The sequence below is a fragment of the Chroicocephalus ridibundus genome, chromosome 2 (genome assembly GCF_963924245.1).
Source record: "Chroicocephalus ridibundus chromosome 2, bChrRid1.1, whole genome shotgun sequence".
NCBI lineage: Eukaryota > Metazoa > Chordata > Aves > Charadriiformes > Laridae > Chroicocephalus > Chroicocephalus ridibundus.
Window position 1 is genome coordinate 145,666,286 of NC_086285.1, and position 19,069 is coordinate 145,685,354.

Below are 19,069 nucleotides of genomic sequence, written 5' to 3' on the forward strand. Positions count from 1 at the left end.
TCCCTATGGAAAGTAGCTTTGCCCTGATAAACTAAGGAAGAATACTTCATTACTCAGTTTGGTGGAACCAAGGAGAAAGTGGCGGGGTGGGGGGAAGAAATCGCTGCGTTGCTCCTATGTTTATTATTTGTCTGGATTGCTTCTCTTTGAAGTGAATGAATATTAACTCTTCTCAGAAAATTGTGGTTAGTGTTTTCAGGTCAAGAAGCATAAGGCATTTTTCAAGTCCAGAATTATTAGAATAGTAACTGCTCTTTTGAAGTACCTGTGATACCTGTGCTGCTTGTGAGTCATCCCACGTAGTTTCAGCAGTCAGCCTGTGACGTTACAGCCGGTCACTGCGATGCCTGAGTCAGGAGAACTGCATGTGTGGACCGTATTGACAACTGGGAGAGGCACTGCTCACTCCAGGTCCATCCTGCCATTGTCACCCTTCATCTATGAACTACTTTGGGAGCTCAATTCCTTCCCCTTTCCCAGCTGTCCTATGTCTCAGGAGTGCTTTTTTGTAACTCGTGAGGATTTGGGTATGCAGCTTCAAATATAAGGAGGACTGGCCACTTGTTTTTATGTATTTCTGCTTTCTTAATTTACAGCACTGTGTAACTACCTGGAGCAATCTGGTGCCTGATCTTAATCTCTGTGTGTACCTAAGACTGTAAAATACGGGAAGGAGTTTTGCTTCTCTGCCATGCTGAAGAAAAAAGGCTAATTCTTTTACCAGTGTGAAGACAGTGTTAAACTTCATCTACGAGTATCATTAGCTATGAGGCACCAGGTAGCTGATGCGGTAGCATGGGAGGTCACAGGAGGCTGTGCAACTGAACAGGCCTAGTATTTGTGATTTTTCTTAGGCCTCTGTCAGGCTTATTAGTTAGAATAATGAGTTGGCTTCATTTGTGATAAAGGAGAGAGCCAAAAATGCATAAGATAAGGTATACGGATGGTATATCACGCATATGCAGTGCTTCATTCTTAACATAAAGCTATTAGAATATGGGGAGACTGTTCCAAGAGACTGAGTTTCATTCTCAGGATAATGGAAGCAATTTGGGGGGCACCTCGTAGAACAGTTCTGGAGCACAGGCAAATGCACAGCAGTTTGAACGCTAAGTGCAATTACACATTCAATAACATTTGGCCAGGATTGCTTTAACCCTGTGTATGGTTTATATTAATTCCTGGTATGATTTAGAGAAAATGAAATAGTGATTGCTAGTGCTTACTTTTTATATGCATCACACATACAGAGCGAGGTAACTGTCATTAAAAGGTGTTCGAGCTAGAGTTTCAGTTCTTAAATTGTTTAAGTAACATGTTTCTAGATTATTTGAATAGCCTCAGTTTTGGTGTATTTCTCTGTGTGTGAGATCTCAGTTGTGAAAAAATTTGCCATGGATATAGAACTGAAGGTAAGCAATAATAGTAAGAAAACAATAGTCACAAAAATAGTATTTTTTCACCTACTCGCATCAAATCCCTTCCTCTCAGAAACCACCAGCTTTATAAATAACAATTTGTTTTTGACCCTCTATATAAACAGCAGTATTTGGAGTACATGCTGTACTTGGAGCATTACTTGAACTGATTCAGTAATTGTTTTAATCCATATGTTACCAAGATTATTTTGGTAATATGGGTCCAAGTTCAGCATTCATATCCTACCCTTTTGAAAAATGTTGTTCATCATGTATTTAATTTTTTTCCTATTCTCAATAAGTGTTATGCGCTAGCTAAATACATTTTCTCCTGATCTAAATGAAGTTTGGTGAATTAGCCCACAAAGGACAATGTTAGAATTTCTGTTTGGTCTTTTCCACTCTGAAGCTAAGACCATAATTTCAATCTTGTTAGAATGCAAAGTTCTATTAAAACACGTGGCATTAATGTTGGATTATTTTTTTTCACAATAGGGGACTTACAGTTTGCATAGCACTTTACAATTAAGATTTTAAAACTGCTTTGAAAGGAATGTATCATTGTGCTTAGGATAAATAAATTAAAAAATTGACCAAATACATTAAAAAATTTATTAAAGATATGGAAGAGGAAAGAAAGCTATGAACAGGCGAAAATGTTTGCATGAAGCCATAGTTCATATGACTGAAAGACTGGGCAATAGAGCTCCTGTCCATCGTCTCCATTCGGAGCTCTCAGCCCAAGGTATTCTAGGGTAGGAAGGCAGCTCAGAAGAAGGAGCCAGCACAAGGGATGTATAAGTGCACAAACAGAAAAGCATACTGAGGCAGGGCAGGTGTCATTTGTTTAACAGAGGCACCGACATGGGAGAATGGATACATGGCCAGATATTTGAGATTGCAAATTCTTTGTCAGAAATGGAAAATGAGAATTAGAAGGCTAATTTTTATATTGTCAGGAAAAGATTCACAGAGTTGTTCAAGTAGGAGGGTAATATTTTTTACTAAGTGGCTGAGGAAAATCTTATTCCATTTCTGATTAACTGGTGGGAATATTAGGTGTATTAAGGTGATTAAAATCAAAAAAGTATGTAGGCTCTACAAGGGTTTTAATTAACAGGAAAAAAAAAAAGAGAAAGGCAAAGGTTTTGAATTACTGTGGTTGAAAAAATGGCTTGAAGAGAATCTTTGTAATGGGCATTCAAGATAGAGTTTAGATTCCTAAAAGACTAGTAGCTACAAAAATGCTGTTTTGAGTATGTGGGTACTCTCATTTTTATGAATATGGGAGTCAATGTTTATACTTGAAGACCACCTTTGATATCAGTCTTGTAATTTCTTGAAAAAAGTTAGCAGTGTTGTAAGGTGAAAAGGAACGGATAGCCAGTGGAGGATTCATCTAAATGATTTGGTTGTTATGGGATGTAACGTCAAAGGTTGACTTGACCTAGTGCTTTCTTCTATTTAAAGACTGATGTTTAAACCAAAACAAACCTCAAAAAACAAATTATCCCTTCACTCTTAGGACTAATTTATGTCAAGCTACCAGTTGGAGTGAGGTGAATCACCTAGTAGGATGACCGACCAAGTTAATGCATTCTAGACGGTGTAAACAAAGTAAAATTTTCCAAACAGATTTTTAAGCCTTTGGAAAAATTATCTTAAGCACTCTACCACCATTTTAAATCAATGTAATCATTACTTTACCTGAATCTTTTTTCTTTTTAATCTTTTGATGGCCATCAATAAAAATAAATCTCAAAGTGTTTTGAAGCTGTACATTGAACTTCTGCAGATCATGATGTGTAAAGTAGCTAAGAACATTGTTCCTGAGACTATGCGTAGTCCTGATGTGAGTTGTGTAGTACTGTTGGGAATGGGAAGGGAAAGAGGTAGGAATCACAGAATGGTTCAGGTTGGAAGGGACCTTAAAGATCGTCTAGTTCCAGGCCCCCTGCCATAGGCAGGGGCACCTCCCACTAGACCAGGCTGCCCAAAGCCCCATCCAGCCTGGTCTTGAACACTTCCAGGGATGGGGCATCCACAGCTTCCCTGGGCAGCCTGTTCCAGTGCCTCACCACCCTTAGCGTAAAGAATTTCTTCCTGATATCCAATCTAAATCTACCCTCTTTCAGTTTGAGGACATTACCCTGTGTCCTATCATTACAGTCCCCGATCAAGAGTCCCTCCCCATCTTTCCTGTAGGCCCATATTCCTGTAGGAGAGTCATACTTGGCTAACCAATGAGAAATAATAAAAGGAACCATATTTTCTTCTCACATTCCTAATAGACTATTTTAGACAATATAAATTAAATAATTTGTAACATAATGGTTGGCAGTATCTCCATAACACATTCTCTTCTGCGGTTGGTGGCTGTGTCTGAACTTATTCAACATATTTCCTAGTATCAAAGCATGAGCTAGGTTTTCATTATAATGACGTGGTTGCTGTCTTGTTCTTTGAGGTAAGGATTGTTGAGAATTTAAAACCATAAGTATTGAAAAATTAGCTAAGGAATGTTCTCCATCATTCTTTTGACCAGTGAAAGCTGTTTGTCCTTTGAGAGTAATCACTTAGTTTCCCTGTTTCCTCTTGCGAACTTAATCACTATCACTATACCTAGGTATAGATAGTGTGATCATGAAATTGTGCTTCTCCTTTATTTGAAGAGGGTAAAATGTGACGATGAGAGAGAGAATCTGGTCACTTCTGCTGTCTCCAGCTGCTACTTTGAACTACTTCAGTCTGTGGAGTGCCTCAGTTGTAGTCCATATAACATAGACTTTATATGAAGAAAAATAACCACCTTAGTATGCTCAAATATGCAGAGAACCCTGTTATAGGTGCATCTGAGTCGCATCTGTATGGAGAGCTGTACAGCTATTCCTCTGCCCCCAAAGCAGGCAAAGTCGACAGGCCTTGTAGACAAGAAATGTAAACAGATTATTTTTTTTTATTGTTTTGTCTCCTGTGAAGTAGAGCAGCTAATTCTACCTGTCAAATTGCCTAATGGGCTGCAGATGTCAGTCTGGTATACCATGCTATTTTCAATGGGGCCAGGTTTTTCTTCTGGGTGAAGACGTAGTTCTCCACAGTCTATCCAAGTATGGATCATTGTATATAAGATCTATATTAGACATAAGACCTTTTATCTGGAGACCCTGTTTGTTCACAAGAGCCTACCTAGTGAAATCCAAACAAATATTTTAAAACCCAATTGCATTTTCTTGCACTAAGTACAGTTGAGGGCTGAATATTTTTCCAGGTACCTTATGAAGAAGTAATTTTAATTTCAGAAAGTGCAGAAGCAGGGTGGGGAATGTCAGAGTAACCTAACGCTTGTCAGCTTCATATGTTGTGGTATTCTTCAAGTACTCTTCAGGGACTGGTATAGAAAATCTGAGCGATGGGGAGGGATTTGTGGTGTTTGGAGACAGCGAGGCAAAAGTTATCTTTAATACCTCACAGAAATGGTGATTGTAGGAACCTAGAATGTCAGAAAAGTTAACTAACCAAGAATAAGTGGTACTGCGTGGAAGCAGAGGATGACTGAAAAAGGCATGCTTTCAGTGAATGGTAGAGGGAAAAGGGAAGGTGGAGGCAACTTTGGGGAGGCAGCTGAGAAGACTGGAGCAGTATTCCACCATTTTCCCTGGTCTGATTTATCCCTGTCTGTGGTTTTGCTGCTGGTTGGAACTGGACCACTCCTTTCCCTTCCCACAGAGTCTGAATTCCATCAAGGGAGCAATAAAAGCAGATGAGGCAGTTATAGTGCAGGCACTCACTGGCCAGGAGACTAGCAGCAACAAAACCTTGCTTGATTGCTGTCTTGATACTGGCAGGTCTGAAAACAACTCGCAAATACTCAGAGAAGTAGAAAAATACTTTTATTTTAATCTCTTTAAATACTGTGTATGTAATGTCTTTACATTCTCTAAAATGCTAGTAATGATTACTTACAGATGCATATTTTGGTCCTCAGAGATTTGAAGGTACTTAGTATTGGCCTACTGTTACTCACAAAGAAGTCAGTGGGAGCAAATCTAGGTCCATGTTGTTTGATTTGGAAAATACCATCCTGTATTTGTAAATTATAACTTGTTTTCAGACTATTGTAGCAGTAATGTTTTTAATGAAAGAAATGGAGGTGGTAATATATAAAAATCAATTGCATCAGCCACAAATTCACCTTGTAGCTATATATTTTATGCTCATTATTGCTGATCAGCAGCAATGAATTATATAGAGTAATTAAACAATAATATTTATTTCTACAGTTTTGACTTAAGGACATTTTCCAGAAGTTCGTGTTTTATCAGAGTCTGTATTTTGTTTATATGTTCCTGTATTTTTAAAACTTGAAATCCTGAAGTTTGTCGAACAAAAATACTTTGCTGTGATAGGTATGGTTTTTTTAAGTTTAGAGATTTTACAGTTAATGTGTTATTTTGTTCTGTGGGAGACAAATGATTATTTTCAAAGCTTCTTTCTGCTGCAATGGACTTGCTATAAATGAGTCGGAAGAAAGCAAACTCTCACAACTGTTTATATTAAATAGCAAAAGAAGTAATTTGTTTATGTGATCTGTGGATGATTTATATTTTGAGCTGTGTGTAATTCTTTTCATGCTGACAAGTTGATAGTGAGCACCACAGACTGATGTGGATAAAGCTACCTAGCTTACTGAATTTTAGTCTGGGTGGTAGTAAGAGAGGGAAACATGAGTGAGAGGCTTAAGTACTGGAGGGCTGGAAACAGTTAATCATTTTTACCATCCCTGCTTTGGAACAGCAAAAGCAAAGGTAGTACAGGATACAACAGGCCACTTGTTACTGTTTACTTAAGTACAAACAGTGGTAGAAGTGTTTAGTCCTTGGGGAAACTCAGTGATTGAGCAAGAACGCAGAAGTTATTTTGATAAGGCATAGCAATAGTGTGGCCAAACTGTGATCATCCCTGAGCTTTAGGCAGGCCAAGGATGAAGGCCTCATATGTTTGGATCTTCCTGATGAACAAAGATAAATTCTGCTAAGAAAATAAACTCAGTATATTGGTCAATTTGCAACAATTGGTGAAAGAATTAAATTGTATATTTTAGGACTTGGCATGCGAAGTTGTGGGAAAATAGTTCAGGGTTTCTGACTCTGGCTTGATTTTTCTGTAGATCTGGAAACAGAGCAGAAAATTAGTGCATAAACATTTAACAATACCACGCTGGGTGCTGAAAATCCAAAATGAAAATTGAAACTTCATGAGAAACAAGAGCACAGACTCTCTTTTCACTCCAGTTTCTCACTGCAAAAAATTTCTAAGAATTTGAGCTTATTGGGGAAAAAAAACCACAACACCAACATGTCAGCTACTGAAGACTATCAGTTTTTCAGCCCCTGTGACTCTGCCCAGTGGTTCTGGTTACAGTACCATTAACAGAAGGCTAAGAAGAGATGCAGTCTCTTCATTTTTCACTCCCCAAAGGGTAGTCATATGGCAACGTCTGCCTTCACAGGAGCATCTGCAGTGCTTCTGCCATGGAGAAAGAGAATGGGCCAATTCAACTGTTTACTTACGTATGAATGGCAGGAAAAAAATTCAGGTAGCATGTTCACTTTGAACTGCTGAAGTGGGGGATGAGTGGAGCTGTAACCCAGTCACCTCTGACAGGGGCGTGGTGCTGAGCAGCTGGGGGTGTCTGTTGATAAAGCTCTGCAGCTGGCACAGCTGCAAACAGGAGAGGTTATCCCCGAAAGCCTCAGCTTAACGCAGTTTTAGCTATACTGTCAAGCTAGCTAGTCCAAGCCATAGTACGCACAGGTGACCTGGAACACTGGGTGGGAATGTGGTAACCCAAGTACAGGATTGCAGCGCTAAGCTGAGCACAAGCGAGTTGAGGCCCTGGTTAGGACTTACAGGCCCCGTGGTAGAACAAGTTCCAAAACCCTGGCAAGTGCAGGTCCAGGTATCTGACCCCCAGCTTACTCTGCCTCTGTCTGTGTTCAGAGGTTCACAATTCCTTTATTTCTGATAAGGTCTCATCAACCTCCATTTGACTCCTAGAAATTCAAGGACTGGTTTCCTTTTTCAAGTTCACTTCAGAAATATATGCATGTGTAGGCCTTACTTGTGTATTGACTAAATAAAGTTTTGTTCTACAGCGATGCAATTGTGCGCTACACAATTTGAATAGCATTTAATAAAGCCACCTCACAGCCTACTGAAATTAAAGTGTGAGAAACATCTGCAAATAAGACAAGCATAAGCACAAACAACATTGGAATGATGCCAGCAAAAGCTTAGCTCCAGGGATAGTAATGGAAACTGTGAGCACCTTGGCCTCTTTTCCTCACCTGTGTATTTTTTGGTTATAGCATATCAGATATATGGCCTATTCCATTATGTATGTAGAAAAGGAAGAAGCAGTTTTGAATGATACATCTGGGCCTGTACCTGTAAATCTGTTTTTTTGTAAACTTCATAAATATAATAGGCTTGGAAGTTGGTAGGGGCCAAATTTCCTAAAATTCAGGGTTTCCTGTTTTTAAATTTAATTGCACATTCCTGGGTTGATTTGCTTTTTATATATGTCTGGGGTTATGGTAGATAAGTGCAGTTCTTCAAGAATCTCAGAAATACTATTGTAAGTAACCTTGTGCCAAAATTGTCAACTGGCTGATTCTCTGAGAGGCAAAGTACATCATCTAATATCTTCAGAAAAACAAGGTTAAAGAAAAGTGTGGGAAAATGATAGCCTCAGTTTTCTACAGAACAAAGTTGTCTATATGCTCAAACCACTAAACAAAAACAGTTGTCTGGAAAAAAAACCCAACAAAACAACAAAATGCATGAAACATCTGAACACATTAAATTATGAAAATAAAAGAATCCAATTATAAAATTCAAAACTTGCCATGGTGGCAGTATGTATTTGCTGTTAACTGTACCCCTTTAAGTTTAATCTGCTATTGTTTTCTTCTTATTTTAACTATCAGAAATGTAGAGACCTGCCAGAATTTTAGAACAAAGTTGATTTTCATACAGGAAGCATTTTGGAACATGTTCAGTGGGAGAGTGAGGTTGTGTATGGAGGGCGGGGAGGAGATGGTCTCTCATTCCCACCCCCTCCATCATGGTTTGTAAGTTACAGTTTGGCAAATTAAGTGTGCCTACAGCACAAAAAGAACTTAAAAAATGTTCCAGCTCTAAAAAAAAAAGAAAAAAAAAAGATAAAATTATTTTTATAGAATGAAAAGAAGAGAGAGCAGCAAATTGGTCCACAGAATATCAACATTGGCTTGAACTTTGACTTGAACTGTAAATAAACATATTATGAGGTTTAAATGAGTATTGTTTCTGTCTTTCCTTAACCTTTAATTGGCTTCCATTTCTTGATACCCTGTAAAATCCGTCTGAGGATCTCAGCTAAGGGAAATGGTCTTTGGCTGGCTCCTTCCTTCAGAGCTGCCCTGCTCAAGGGATCCCCCCCATTCCAAAGTACCGTTGACTCCAGCATCTCTAGAACATGTGAAGTTTGATGAGAACAGTCATCCCAGACACAACAAAACTCCCACAGAGGAGCATCATCTCTTAGGGGTATCATTCAAAGGCAAATTATGAAGCTGTGGGAAGTTACTGGAGAGCAGAGTGTCAAAGAACCATGTGGATGAGTTATATGAAAGAAACAAGAAGAAGAAAGGAATTGGCAGAAATTTAAAGGTCCATAACCAATGCCATGCTGATGGCATGAAATTGCAAGCCATGAATAGGATGAGGCTTCTCTGAAGTCAGAATGAGGACTTTGCAAATAAAGACTCATTAAGAAGGGAAACAGGATTCTCAAAGTATTGTGTTCTTTCTAGCTCTGGAAGGATACATTTTTTGCTCCCGCTTTTTATGGCTTTACAAGTAGGAAGAGTTGGAGAGGATAGTTCGTGGGGAGGCAGGCTAGTATTTTAAGAGGGTGGACAGGGATCATCAGAGGATGGCAATATGGCTGGGGGGTTGTTGCCTCCTGGTTTATGCCACTGTCCTATCAGTGGAGCTTGCCATTTCAGGAGAAGCACTAAGGACTAACATTGGTTAGTACTGGAGAAGTGGCTGTTCTACCTACATGATTTCAGGTGCTGGGGGACTTCCAGGCCTGGCACTCTCCAAGACTGTTTCCCAGTTTTCATTCCTTCCCCATACTTTTGCATTCCTAGGACAGTTTCTTCCTTGAAGAAACAAAACTGAGTTTTGTTTACAGTGCTGAAAAGGTATGTACTTCCATGTTGCTGTCAGTGCTGCCTTGTAAGACAATTAAGTGTCACTGGAGAGAGCAGAGTTCTTTGCGAAGACAGTAGGAAATGTCTTGCAAAAGCATGGTTAGTAAATAGTGCTCAGAGATAGGGGTCTTTGGAGAAAAAGGTCCAGCAAGAGGCAGGAAAGTTGCTGGGGAAGCAAATAGGAAATATGAGTCACAGTTTGACAGAAAAGAGTTAATCTCTTCACTAAACATGTTATTTAACAGGTTCTACCACCCCTTTATTTTTTCATCTTGTTGGATGCCCTATATCCACTGTGCCACACTTGCTTTGAAGTTGGATGCATCTTTCTTTGTGAAATGAGGTATTTGAGGTTTCTCCAATTGGGTGTCTTACTGTGGTAGACATTAAATATTAGATACGCAGCAGGAGGGAGGCCATGCTATGTTTAATAATCTAAATTTGCAGACAGCATAAGAAAAAAATGGAAGAAGGAACAGTAAACAAATTATAAAAGGAAGAGAGTCATGTTAAGTCCATGTCTTGGAGAGGAATTTCAGGTGGTTTTATGTAGGGAAGTTTGCTCAATGAGAACACAATGGAGAAGAAATGCTCGACAGGGAAAGGATGGGGAAGGAGGCAGGAAGGGAGAGAAGGCGTAGTGTCTGGCTGAATTTTAAAAAAAAATAAAGTCAAGTAGCCTTGAGTAGGTCCAAAGAAGTAGGTCCAATTGTCCACTTGGTGACAATTACGAACCTTTCAGGGAAGAAAGGATTTTAAAAGAGAGAAGGTATTATAAAAATGGGTGGATAAAATGGTATAGGGAAGTTTCCCTCTGGGAGGTCTGTTTGAAGGGAACCAGATGAATCTCCTTCAACGTTGGTTGTCTGCTTGTTCTCTTCTGTGCTCTGTTACCAGCTCTCTCGCCAATGCACTTGCCCATTCTTACCTTGTTTCTGTAACCTGTCTGCTGTAAGTACATTCAGAATATTTTTTCACAAATTTATTTCCTTAGCTCCCATTATTACAACCCCCTGCTCTTTCCACCACACATGCAAATAAATACGCGCGTAAAACAGACAAGGGTTCTTTCTCTTTTTCTGATTAATCTTGCTCATACCCGTCTGGTCCTTCTCCAGCTATGTCAGACTGATTTTTCTTCAAACTGAACTTATGAGAGTAAATCTTCTTTTCTTTTCTCTCTGAATTGTGTAACTTAACCATGGAATGAGGATTACAGTGCTATTTAGCATCTCCCTCCATCAGTACTTAGCCTGAAGGTTTGCCTTAATTGAGCTGGGACCTGATTCTTTTTTCCCTTTCATTTGTTTTCAAAAGTGAGATGAGAAGACTGAAATATACATATACTCTACTAAGAAACCTCATACTAATAGCAGCTAATGTTTTGCACCTCTGGAGTCTAACAGTTATTCAATAGGTGCTCTACAGGTAGTCTGTTCGGAGGTGTAAGCAATAATGCCTTACATAAGAAATATAAAAATAAATAGAAATAGACCTGTTTTCTTTCATGCATTTTGATTAATGCAAGATACCATCACCATAGATAATTGAAGGTGAATTGAATCTTAATTTTCATTTCAACACTTCGTAATATATCTGTTGAAATGGTCCAGGTATTATAGTCTCGTGTTTAGGTTTTATTTTCCAGTAACATACCTTAGTTGGACAAGCTCTCCCTTCCTCACATGAATGAATATCTGGAGCGGTAAGTTCTCTATGTCAGCTATTGACAACATAGATGGTTTCTTGCTAACTGTAGTAGGTATCACTGAGTTTTTCAAGGGTAAAGGTTACTGCACACAGATAAAGTAACTTTGCTGTTTCTGTCTGTGTCCTCTAAGAGCTTCACTGGGACAAAAAAAAAAATCAGTAAATGTTAATTTGAGTGACATAGAGCTGCAAGCATGAAGCAGAAGCTGTGTTTTAGTGTTTCTCTGAAAAAGAATGTGGTAAAGGTAATCATATTCTTCATTATGCAATAAATTCTAAAAGCACAATGTCAGCTGCTCCATTTGGTATATATCAGATAGCCCAAAGTCATAACGGATTGCGTGCAAAACTTCTGTAGGATTTTGACCTACCTTCTTGTCTTCTGTTACAGTTAGGTGGGTGATAAGCGAACATGTATACATGGTAGAAATCCTAGAATTAAACTGTAGGCCTCAGTTGATTGAAAATGTGATTTATCAATGTAAATGCTTCCATATGAGCTATGTCATTTGGTTTGGGATAAATTCTACCCACCCAGAAAATAGATTGCTAACAGAATTTCCATACTCACATTCTCCAGTCTTGGACTGAAGAATGAGTCAAGTACTGTCAGATTTTAAATTTTGCTACTGAAAGTAAGTTTTTCTGGGACATCTGAAGCTGAAGTGAGTGCATCATCACTTCTTGCCTGACAGGTTAAAATGAATTCACTCACAAAACCTTCATTGAAAGTTAGGACTGTTGGTCTGTAAATCTTAGAAACATCTCGGTCCTTTCCTTTTGTGCTTGAATAATGAAGACAACTTGCAACACTTAGTGTAGCTGCAAGTGAAGATACTGGTGAATTTTAGTGTCTTCTGGTTGACATTAGTGACTTCTGTGTCTATTGCATTCAGTTTAAAGGCTGTAAACACTATAGGCTGATGAGCAATTGTATGTTTGCATCTTTCTTTTCCTATTGGGAGGCAGTATGTTCCAGCAAAGGAGCAGGATGGTTACTACGGCTGGTAAATATTTCAGTTGTGCTATCAAGAATTATCAGAACATGCCCGCAGGGCTCTGATAAGCCCTTGTAACAGGATTTTCAGAATAGCTTTCCTTTGTCATGTTCTCTTCCTAAAAACACTAACCTTTGTGTCTTTTTTGTTGAGCCCTTAATGTTTTAGAGAATGAACGGAGATTATTGATGCCATAGAAGCTCATTTGTCAACAGATCATATATTTTAGAATATTGCAAGTGACAATCACTTTTTTTAAATAATGAAAATATTTTAAAATTGGCAACTAAAATCTTTCCAATTCTTAGAAAAAGCTGTTGTTTTGTGAAATCGTTTTACTCAAGCAGTTACAGAGAAATACATAGAAGGAGGGGAAAAAAAAAAACAACCCCAAAGCCAGAGTGTATGTAGTATAGAAGTGTTATGGCCATACTAGGTGGCTCTTCATTTGACACCTCCAACGACTCGTTCTTCCTTTGCCTTTCAGATATACGCAAGCCTGCTTGTCCCCTTTCCTATTGCATCTCAGAATATTCATATCAGCCTATGTTTTTTCATTGATGAAAGTATTTCATTAGTGTAGAGTTAATGAAAGCTTACTGTGCCAAGTGGAACTAGGTCATGGAACCTGACAATTTTACCATATAATCTTTGCCAAATCTGTTATCTCTACCTAAGAAAAGGGGAATATATTTTGTTTCTTTTTTTTTCCTGTTGTTAAATGGTTTAATTCAAATATGTTATCAGTGGGTCTGTACTTATATGTATATAGTTTGTGCATCTGCATCAGTCTAGACAGAAGAAAAAAGAGGAGTGGTGAAAAGCAATGTGGTTTTTTTCTCAGCTATTACATCTGTTTCATAGGGTGATTCTCTTCAGGGTGGTGATGATTCTCCCTTCTCAGACTCAATTACATTGGAACAAACAACAAGTAATATCGGAGTCTCAAGTGGACGTGTCAGCCTATGGATGCAGTGGATGTTGCCAAAAATTACTGTAAAATTGTTTGCTCCTGATCCTAGAAATAATGGCACAGGTATTTAGCATTTTTCCCCCTCACCTACTATTTTAAATTCCATCCATTATTTTACAGCATGGTATTAGCTACTCAGGGCATTTATTGACAATATTAAACACTGTAATGCAGAAATAATGGGGTGGGTCTATATTTTAAATTAGAGTGACAAGGTTTCATTAGGTTGGTGCGTGTCATCAGCATTCAGTGTTGTTCTTTGGCATAAACGTCCCCTCTGTGTCGAAAGATTATTATATTAAATTTGAAATAAGTTGATTATTTTATTTAATAGAGTGCTGCATGTATTGCCTTAGAAGCCATAATTTTTCCTTTTGATATGATTTAGTAGTATGTTTTGTGTATGTCCATGTGTAGACATGTAGTTTTGTATTAATAATTTCAAATTTAAATTTAACATAATCATCATAGTATAATTCTAAAAGTCATAGAAAGTTTAATAGGGAGTGCAACTTCCGTGTTGAAAAGATAAATATGTGTGGTACCCAGCTTCGCTTTTTTTCTTTGAGATTAAAGTTGGATTGTCATCCGGACAGGAATTGTTTGAAAGGAACTCAGATTCAATAAATGTACTGCAGGACTTCAAATATTTTTTTTTGTTAGCAAACACTGCAGCTTTGCAATTGATGTTACTCATAGAAATGTGAAAAAATAAGGGGACTAATGATTAAAGCTGATTTTCAGGGAGATGTACTTGAACCTTTGATTTAAAAAAAAATAATTACATGAGAGAAAGAAATGTCATGTATTGTTAGAGTGAATATATTGGTAACTACTCTTTTACCTTTTTTTCAGGAATTATACTATGAACAACTGAACTAGAACCTCTCTACATATCTGTATAAAAAAGTTTGGATTCTAGGATTTTTTTTTCTGGTTCCTGTCTGTATAACGCTTGAATCAAAAAGTGCTTTATGAAAAAACTCTGAGTAGAAGTAGCATCATCCTATTTACAAAATGTAGTGTCTCAGATACGCTTCTTGCTTAAAAATTTGCAAGTTTCAGATTCATAACTAATAACTTTTATTTTCTTCAACTCTCGTAGAAGTTTGTGTTGTCAGTGAATTAGAAGATCTCAGTGCCTCAGTGGATGTGCAAGATGTCTATACCAAAATCAAATGTAAAATAGAAAGCTTCAATATTGACCATTACAGAAACAGGTAATTGGAATCATGGAATGGTTTGGGTTGGAAGGGACCTTAAAGATCATGTAGTTCCAACCCCACTGCCATGGGAATTATTCTGCTTTAATTTCAGGCTGAAAGAAGGCGGCATTTTTTCAGAATTATATCTGATTCCAAAAAAAAAAACCATTATAAATTGGGAGAGCATTTTTTCACACTTGCTGCTCTGTTGGTCCATTAGACAAAAATCATTCATTTTAGCTGAACGTTTGAATGGTAAATTCCTTAAGTATAGCCTCATGTTGTGATAGCAAGTGCCAATATTTAATGATTTATGGTACCATACTCTTTAGATATTAAAAAGAAGCTTCAAAAAAATGCAGCTAGTATGCTGCAGCAATGTGACTGCATTCATTTGGCACCCGGATGCACGGTTCTGTAGAGCAATTGCATGTGCCACCTTCTAGCTTGTAGCGGCCATGAACACACTAGTCTTGACAAAATAAGAGCGAGCCTATGTAGTCTTTGATCAGCTGGATTGGTGTTTGCCATTACAGACCAACAGACTCCGTTATTGGAGACAAATTATTAAGAGAAAATAGTTGTTGTGTTACTCCCTGAAAGGAAAAAAAATAGTTAAAAGCTTCAGAACTTTTTTTGGCATTGAAAATGACTAAAATATTTAGAAGCACACATCATTTTGACTTAGGAGCCAATGTCTGCAAGGTCTTATTGGACACTTATTGTTTTCTATGTACAAGAGTAAGCAGAGTTAGTATCGATTTCGCGAAGTTACCACCATTTCTGAGACTTTTTTTCTGATCAGTCTAAAAAAAAAAAATTGAATTCCTGTTCTCATGCTGAAGTTACAAATGCAGTTATTGTTTGTACATATTTTAATATTTTATAATCAAAATTTGTACCTTATTTAAAAAAAAAATCTTTTAAAATCAAGTCCTCATGCTTTAAATGCTTTGGAATCCTAGTAGCTATTGCTCTTAACAAGTTGCTTTGTCCACAGATTCTGTGGAAAGCTTGAGAGAAAGTACTTTATTCCCAGGACCCTAATGTTCCGTTAGAAATGTTTTCAACTTCAGGGTGTTCTTGTTTGCTAAAGTTACATTGAGGCTTTAAAAAAAAAGAAAAAATTTTTTAATTTGACAAAATTGTTATTGTTCTTATTTATATTTCATATTCTCTTCAGAGTACCTTTCTCTGTCTTTAAATCTCTGTGGACTAAAAACAAAAGCAGAGAATAGATAAGGTTCTGTCTTCCAGGCCAGGGGGAGACTGGCAGTCAGGAAATTTTGAAGGAGTATTTCTACAATGCAGAGAAAAGCTTTTGGTGAGACTTCTTTAGTAAACTAAGGCAATTACCTGAATCACTCTTCTTAAATAACATGTTTTTCTTTATTCTTACATATGTTAAAAAGAATGATTACAAAAACTGTAGTAAAAAGCACATTTTAATACTTGATAGCTCATTTTTTTCTAAATAATACTATAACTTTGTAACATATATGAGTACAGCTTTTCACTCGCAGTTTCCTAGTTCTTGTAATCATTCTTTTCCTCATTCCAATAAAGCTGTCTGCTGAAAATCCAGGGGAAGTCCCTTTTCTTTATGCAGGATTTTACTGTACTTTTATTCTCATGTGTCTTGACCTCTTGCTGTAGGTTGTCCTTTCACATAAAATTTTACAAAGCGCTCTTTTTTTCTTACCATTTTTATGCTTGATTTGATTGAATTTCAGCTTTTTAGGAAAAGGTATGGCATAGGCTTTATCTTGCAGTTACATAGAATCGTTCAAGTTTAATGTAACTTTTTTTTTTGCTTATAGCAATTATTATTTTTTTTTGCTTTTTGTTTTCTCCGCTTCCATGCCTTGTGCATTACCTCAAGCCTTGGGGAAGATTCTTGGTCTCTGGGGCAATACGGAGGTGTGTTCCTTTCCTGTACTGACAAGCTGAACAGACGTACCTTGTTGGTTCGACCCATCAGCAAGCAGGACCCTTTCAGTAGTTTCTCTGGCTTCTTCCCCTCTGTAAGAATCTTTATTTAAAAAAAAAATAAAAAATTACTACAGAACTTCCACTAATAAATACCAGTTGCAGTAAAAAAAAAAAAAAATCTCAAATGGCTTTAGTTGCTTATCATCTAAATATTATTTTTTTTACTGACTATATTTATTGCTTGTATTTATTATATTCATTGTGTTATTTCTCTCTTATCCTTTAGTAATAGTTGTCAGTCATTTTTTAGTCGATATGGGAATGAGGGTTGATGGTTCACAACCTGGTACGTAACAGTCCACTGAAGTCAATGGGATTTCATTTATATTAAAAATGAGCATGTACAGTAATGTTTGGAGACCAAATATGTAAAAGCCATTACTGAACACTGCATTTTGTTCAGGCAGTTCTGATATCTCCTTAAGGATTTAAGTACTTTATATTACTACTATATACCTTTATGCAATTTTTTAAAATTACTTCTCATGATAATGGAACAATTAACGATTTCATATTTGAGTCTTTCTTTTGAATGCGTGGAACATTACTCATTGATTCAGAATATCTCAGTGTGAGATATTTAATCCTTTTTTTTTCCTTGCCTGTTTGTCCTTGAAAGACTTTATATCTTATGACATTGGGCTCTATCCTCACAAATGTGTGACTGTATAGAGTCTTTTTATGTTAGTGGAAGTTCTGTGTGGTCTGATTTATTTTCATCATGAATATTGATTGGTAATACTTTCTCTTATTCTGTTTGTTTCAGTTCTTACAGGAAATTAACTTACTAATTTTTTTAATTCACTTAATCATAAAAGCTTCTGCTTTTTCAGCATTTAAGCTATGTATCCTGTAAATTTAAGAAAGAGATTTTGTTCTTCTATTAACAAGGTTTAACTTACATTAAATTATTTTAAATCAAATTTAAGATGCTGAAAGAAGCAACTACTTCCAAAATGTAGTTGCTTTCATTTGTGTTCACATGATTAAAGCTAATATTTAAACAATCATAGAATTCTCTCAAATTGTTTATTAAACTGTTAAAGGAATGGTTCTAGAAGTTATTATTTTTACATTTTTCACTCACTAACAATGTATGACTAAAAGACTTTCAAAGATAATATGGAAACTGTAATATTCATCTGGGAGCTAAGCATTTAATGGTCATCTTTACCAGGAAATCTGTCTAAGTGAAGAAATCTGCTAGTTCTAAAGTACAGTGTAGTATATCTTTATTGAAGTGATGCGGTTTTGGCAGGTGGTACAGCTATTCTCTTTAAATACTCAGAGGTGATGAGGGGAAAAAACAGTTCAATTCTTAAGAGTATGTAGTTGGCTATGGGAGTTTTATACGCCCATGCTTAGATGGAGTGAAGCTATCTCAGCACCCAAGTGTTATTTTAGCACCTATGGTATTTGCACATACAGAAGGAACAATGCAAGGGAGTACGATCTACTCCTAAAATGTCTAAAGTGAAGGAGAAATCAAAATATTTAACTGTGTGAAAAGTTACCTGAAAAATGTGGGTAAATTTAGACTCTTGAATATATGGGGTTTTGTTGGCCAATCGGATTTGAATTTCATACAACGTAAATAATCAGGAAAGAAAAAATCTTCAGCAATTCATAGTTTTAGCAAAAACAGTACAGTGAAGAGTGGACACACTGTGGACAAATTGTCCATTCAAAAAAAGGAAAGAAATTTTCTTTACTATTCAGAGGCAGCTGAAAGCTATTAGAAAATATAGAACTCTAAACATCCTAACTAACAGAGAATATGGCAGTTGATGGGTGTTATATCTGTACATTTTTGCAGCAGTTTTTTTTTAATCTTTTTTTTTTTCCTTGAAATAGACAACGGCAAAACTTTTAGATGGCTCACACCAACAACATGGATTTCTTTCTCTCACTTACACCAAAGCTGTGACAAAAAATGTCCGGCACAAACTGATATCAAGAAATGAACGAAGAACATTTCACACGCTATCAGAAGGTCACACTGATGGTTCTCCTCACTTTCTTCATGAGATCCTTCTCTCTGCTCAGGCCTTTGATGTGGTCCTCTGTTTTCCATTGCTTAATGCAATTGCAAGCATTTTTCAAGCCAGGTTGCCAAGGAGTCAAAAGGAGAAAAGAAAATCACCAGGCCAACCTATGAGGACTCATGCTCTAACTTCCCGCAACTTACCTCTGATTTATATCAACACCGGTGTGATAAGAGTCTTCTTTCCCAAAAATGAGGAAGATCATCATACTGCTGAAGGTATGTTAGAGGTTTTTTTGCTGTTCAGTAGTGTAAACAAGTATTTTAACTTGTGACTTGCTGACCTTTGCTAGGACCTTCAGTTTTAAGGGTCAGAGTTAAGAAACATCTAACATTCATGCTAATTCTCTGCAGATTTGCTGAAAAGTTGCGGGGTTTTTAGGCATTTATTTGAGCTTCGCTTTCCCAGCGCCTATACAGTTTGCATTTAAAATGTGATTGTAAGAAAAAAATAAATGATCAAGAATT

The 19,069-nt window shown here is 37.0% G+C and overlaps 1 protein-coding gene across 3 annotated transcripts in view; it reads left to right on the forward strand.

Moving 5' to 3' along the window:
• VPS13B (vacuolar protein sorting 13 homolog B) overlaps positions 1 to 19,069 on the forward strand; it is a 479,360-nt gene that overhangs the window by 262,561 nt on the left and 197,730 nt on the right. For all 3 annotated transcript variants that reach the window (XM_063327260.1, XM_063327261.1, XM_063327262.1), the window contains exons 26-29: positions 13,252 to 13,423; positions 14,466 to 14,580; positions 16,448 to 16,589; positions 18,412 to 18,820. In XM_063327260.1, coding sequence (XP_063183330.1) covers positions 13,252 to 13,423; positions 14,466 to 14,580; positions 16,448 to 16,589; positions 18,412 to 18,820 — 838 coding nt within the window. The remainder of the gene's footprint in view (positions 1 to 13,251; positions 13,424 to 14,465; positions 14,581 to 16,447; positions 16,590 to 18,411; positions 18,821 to 19,069) is intronic.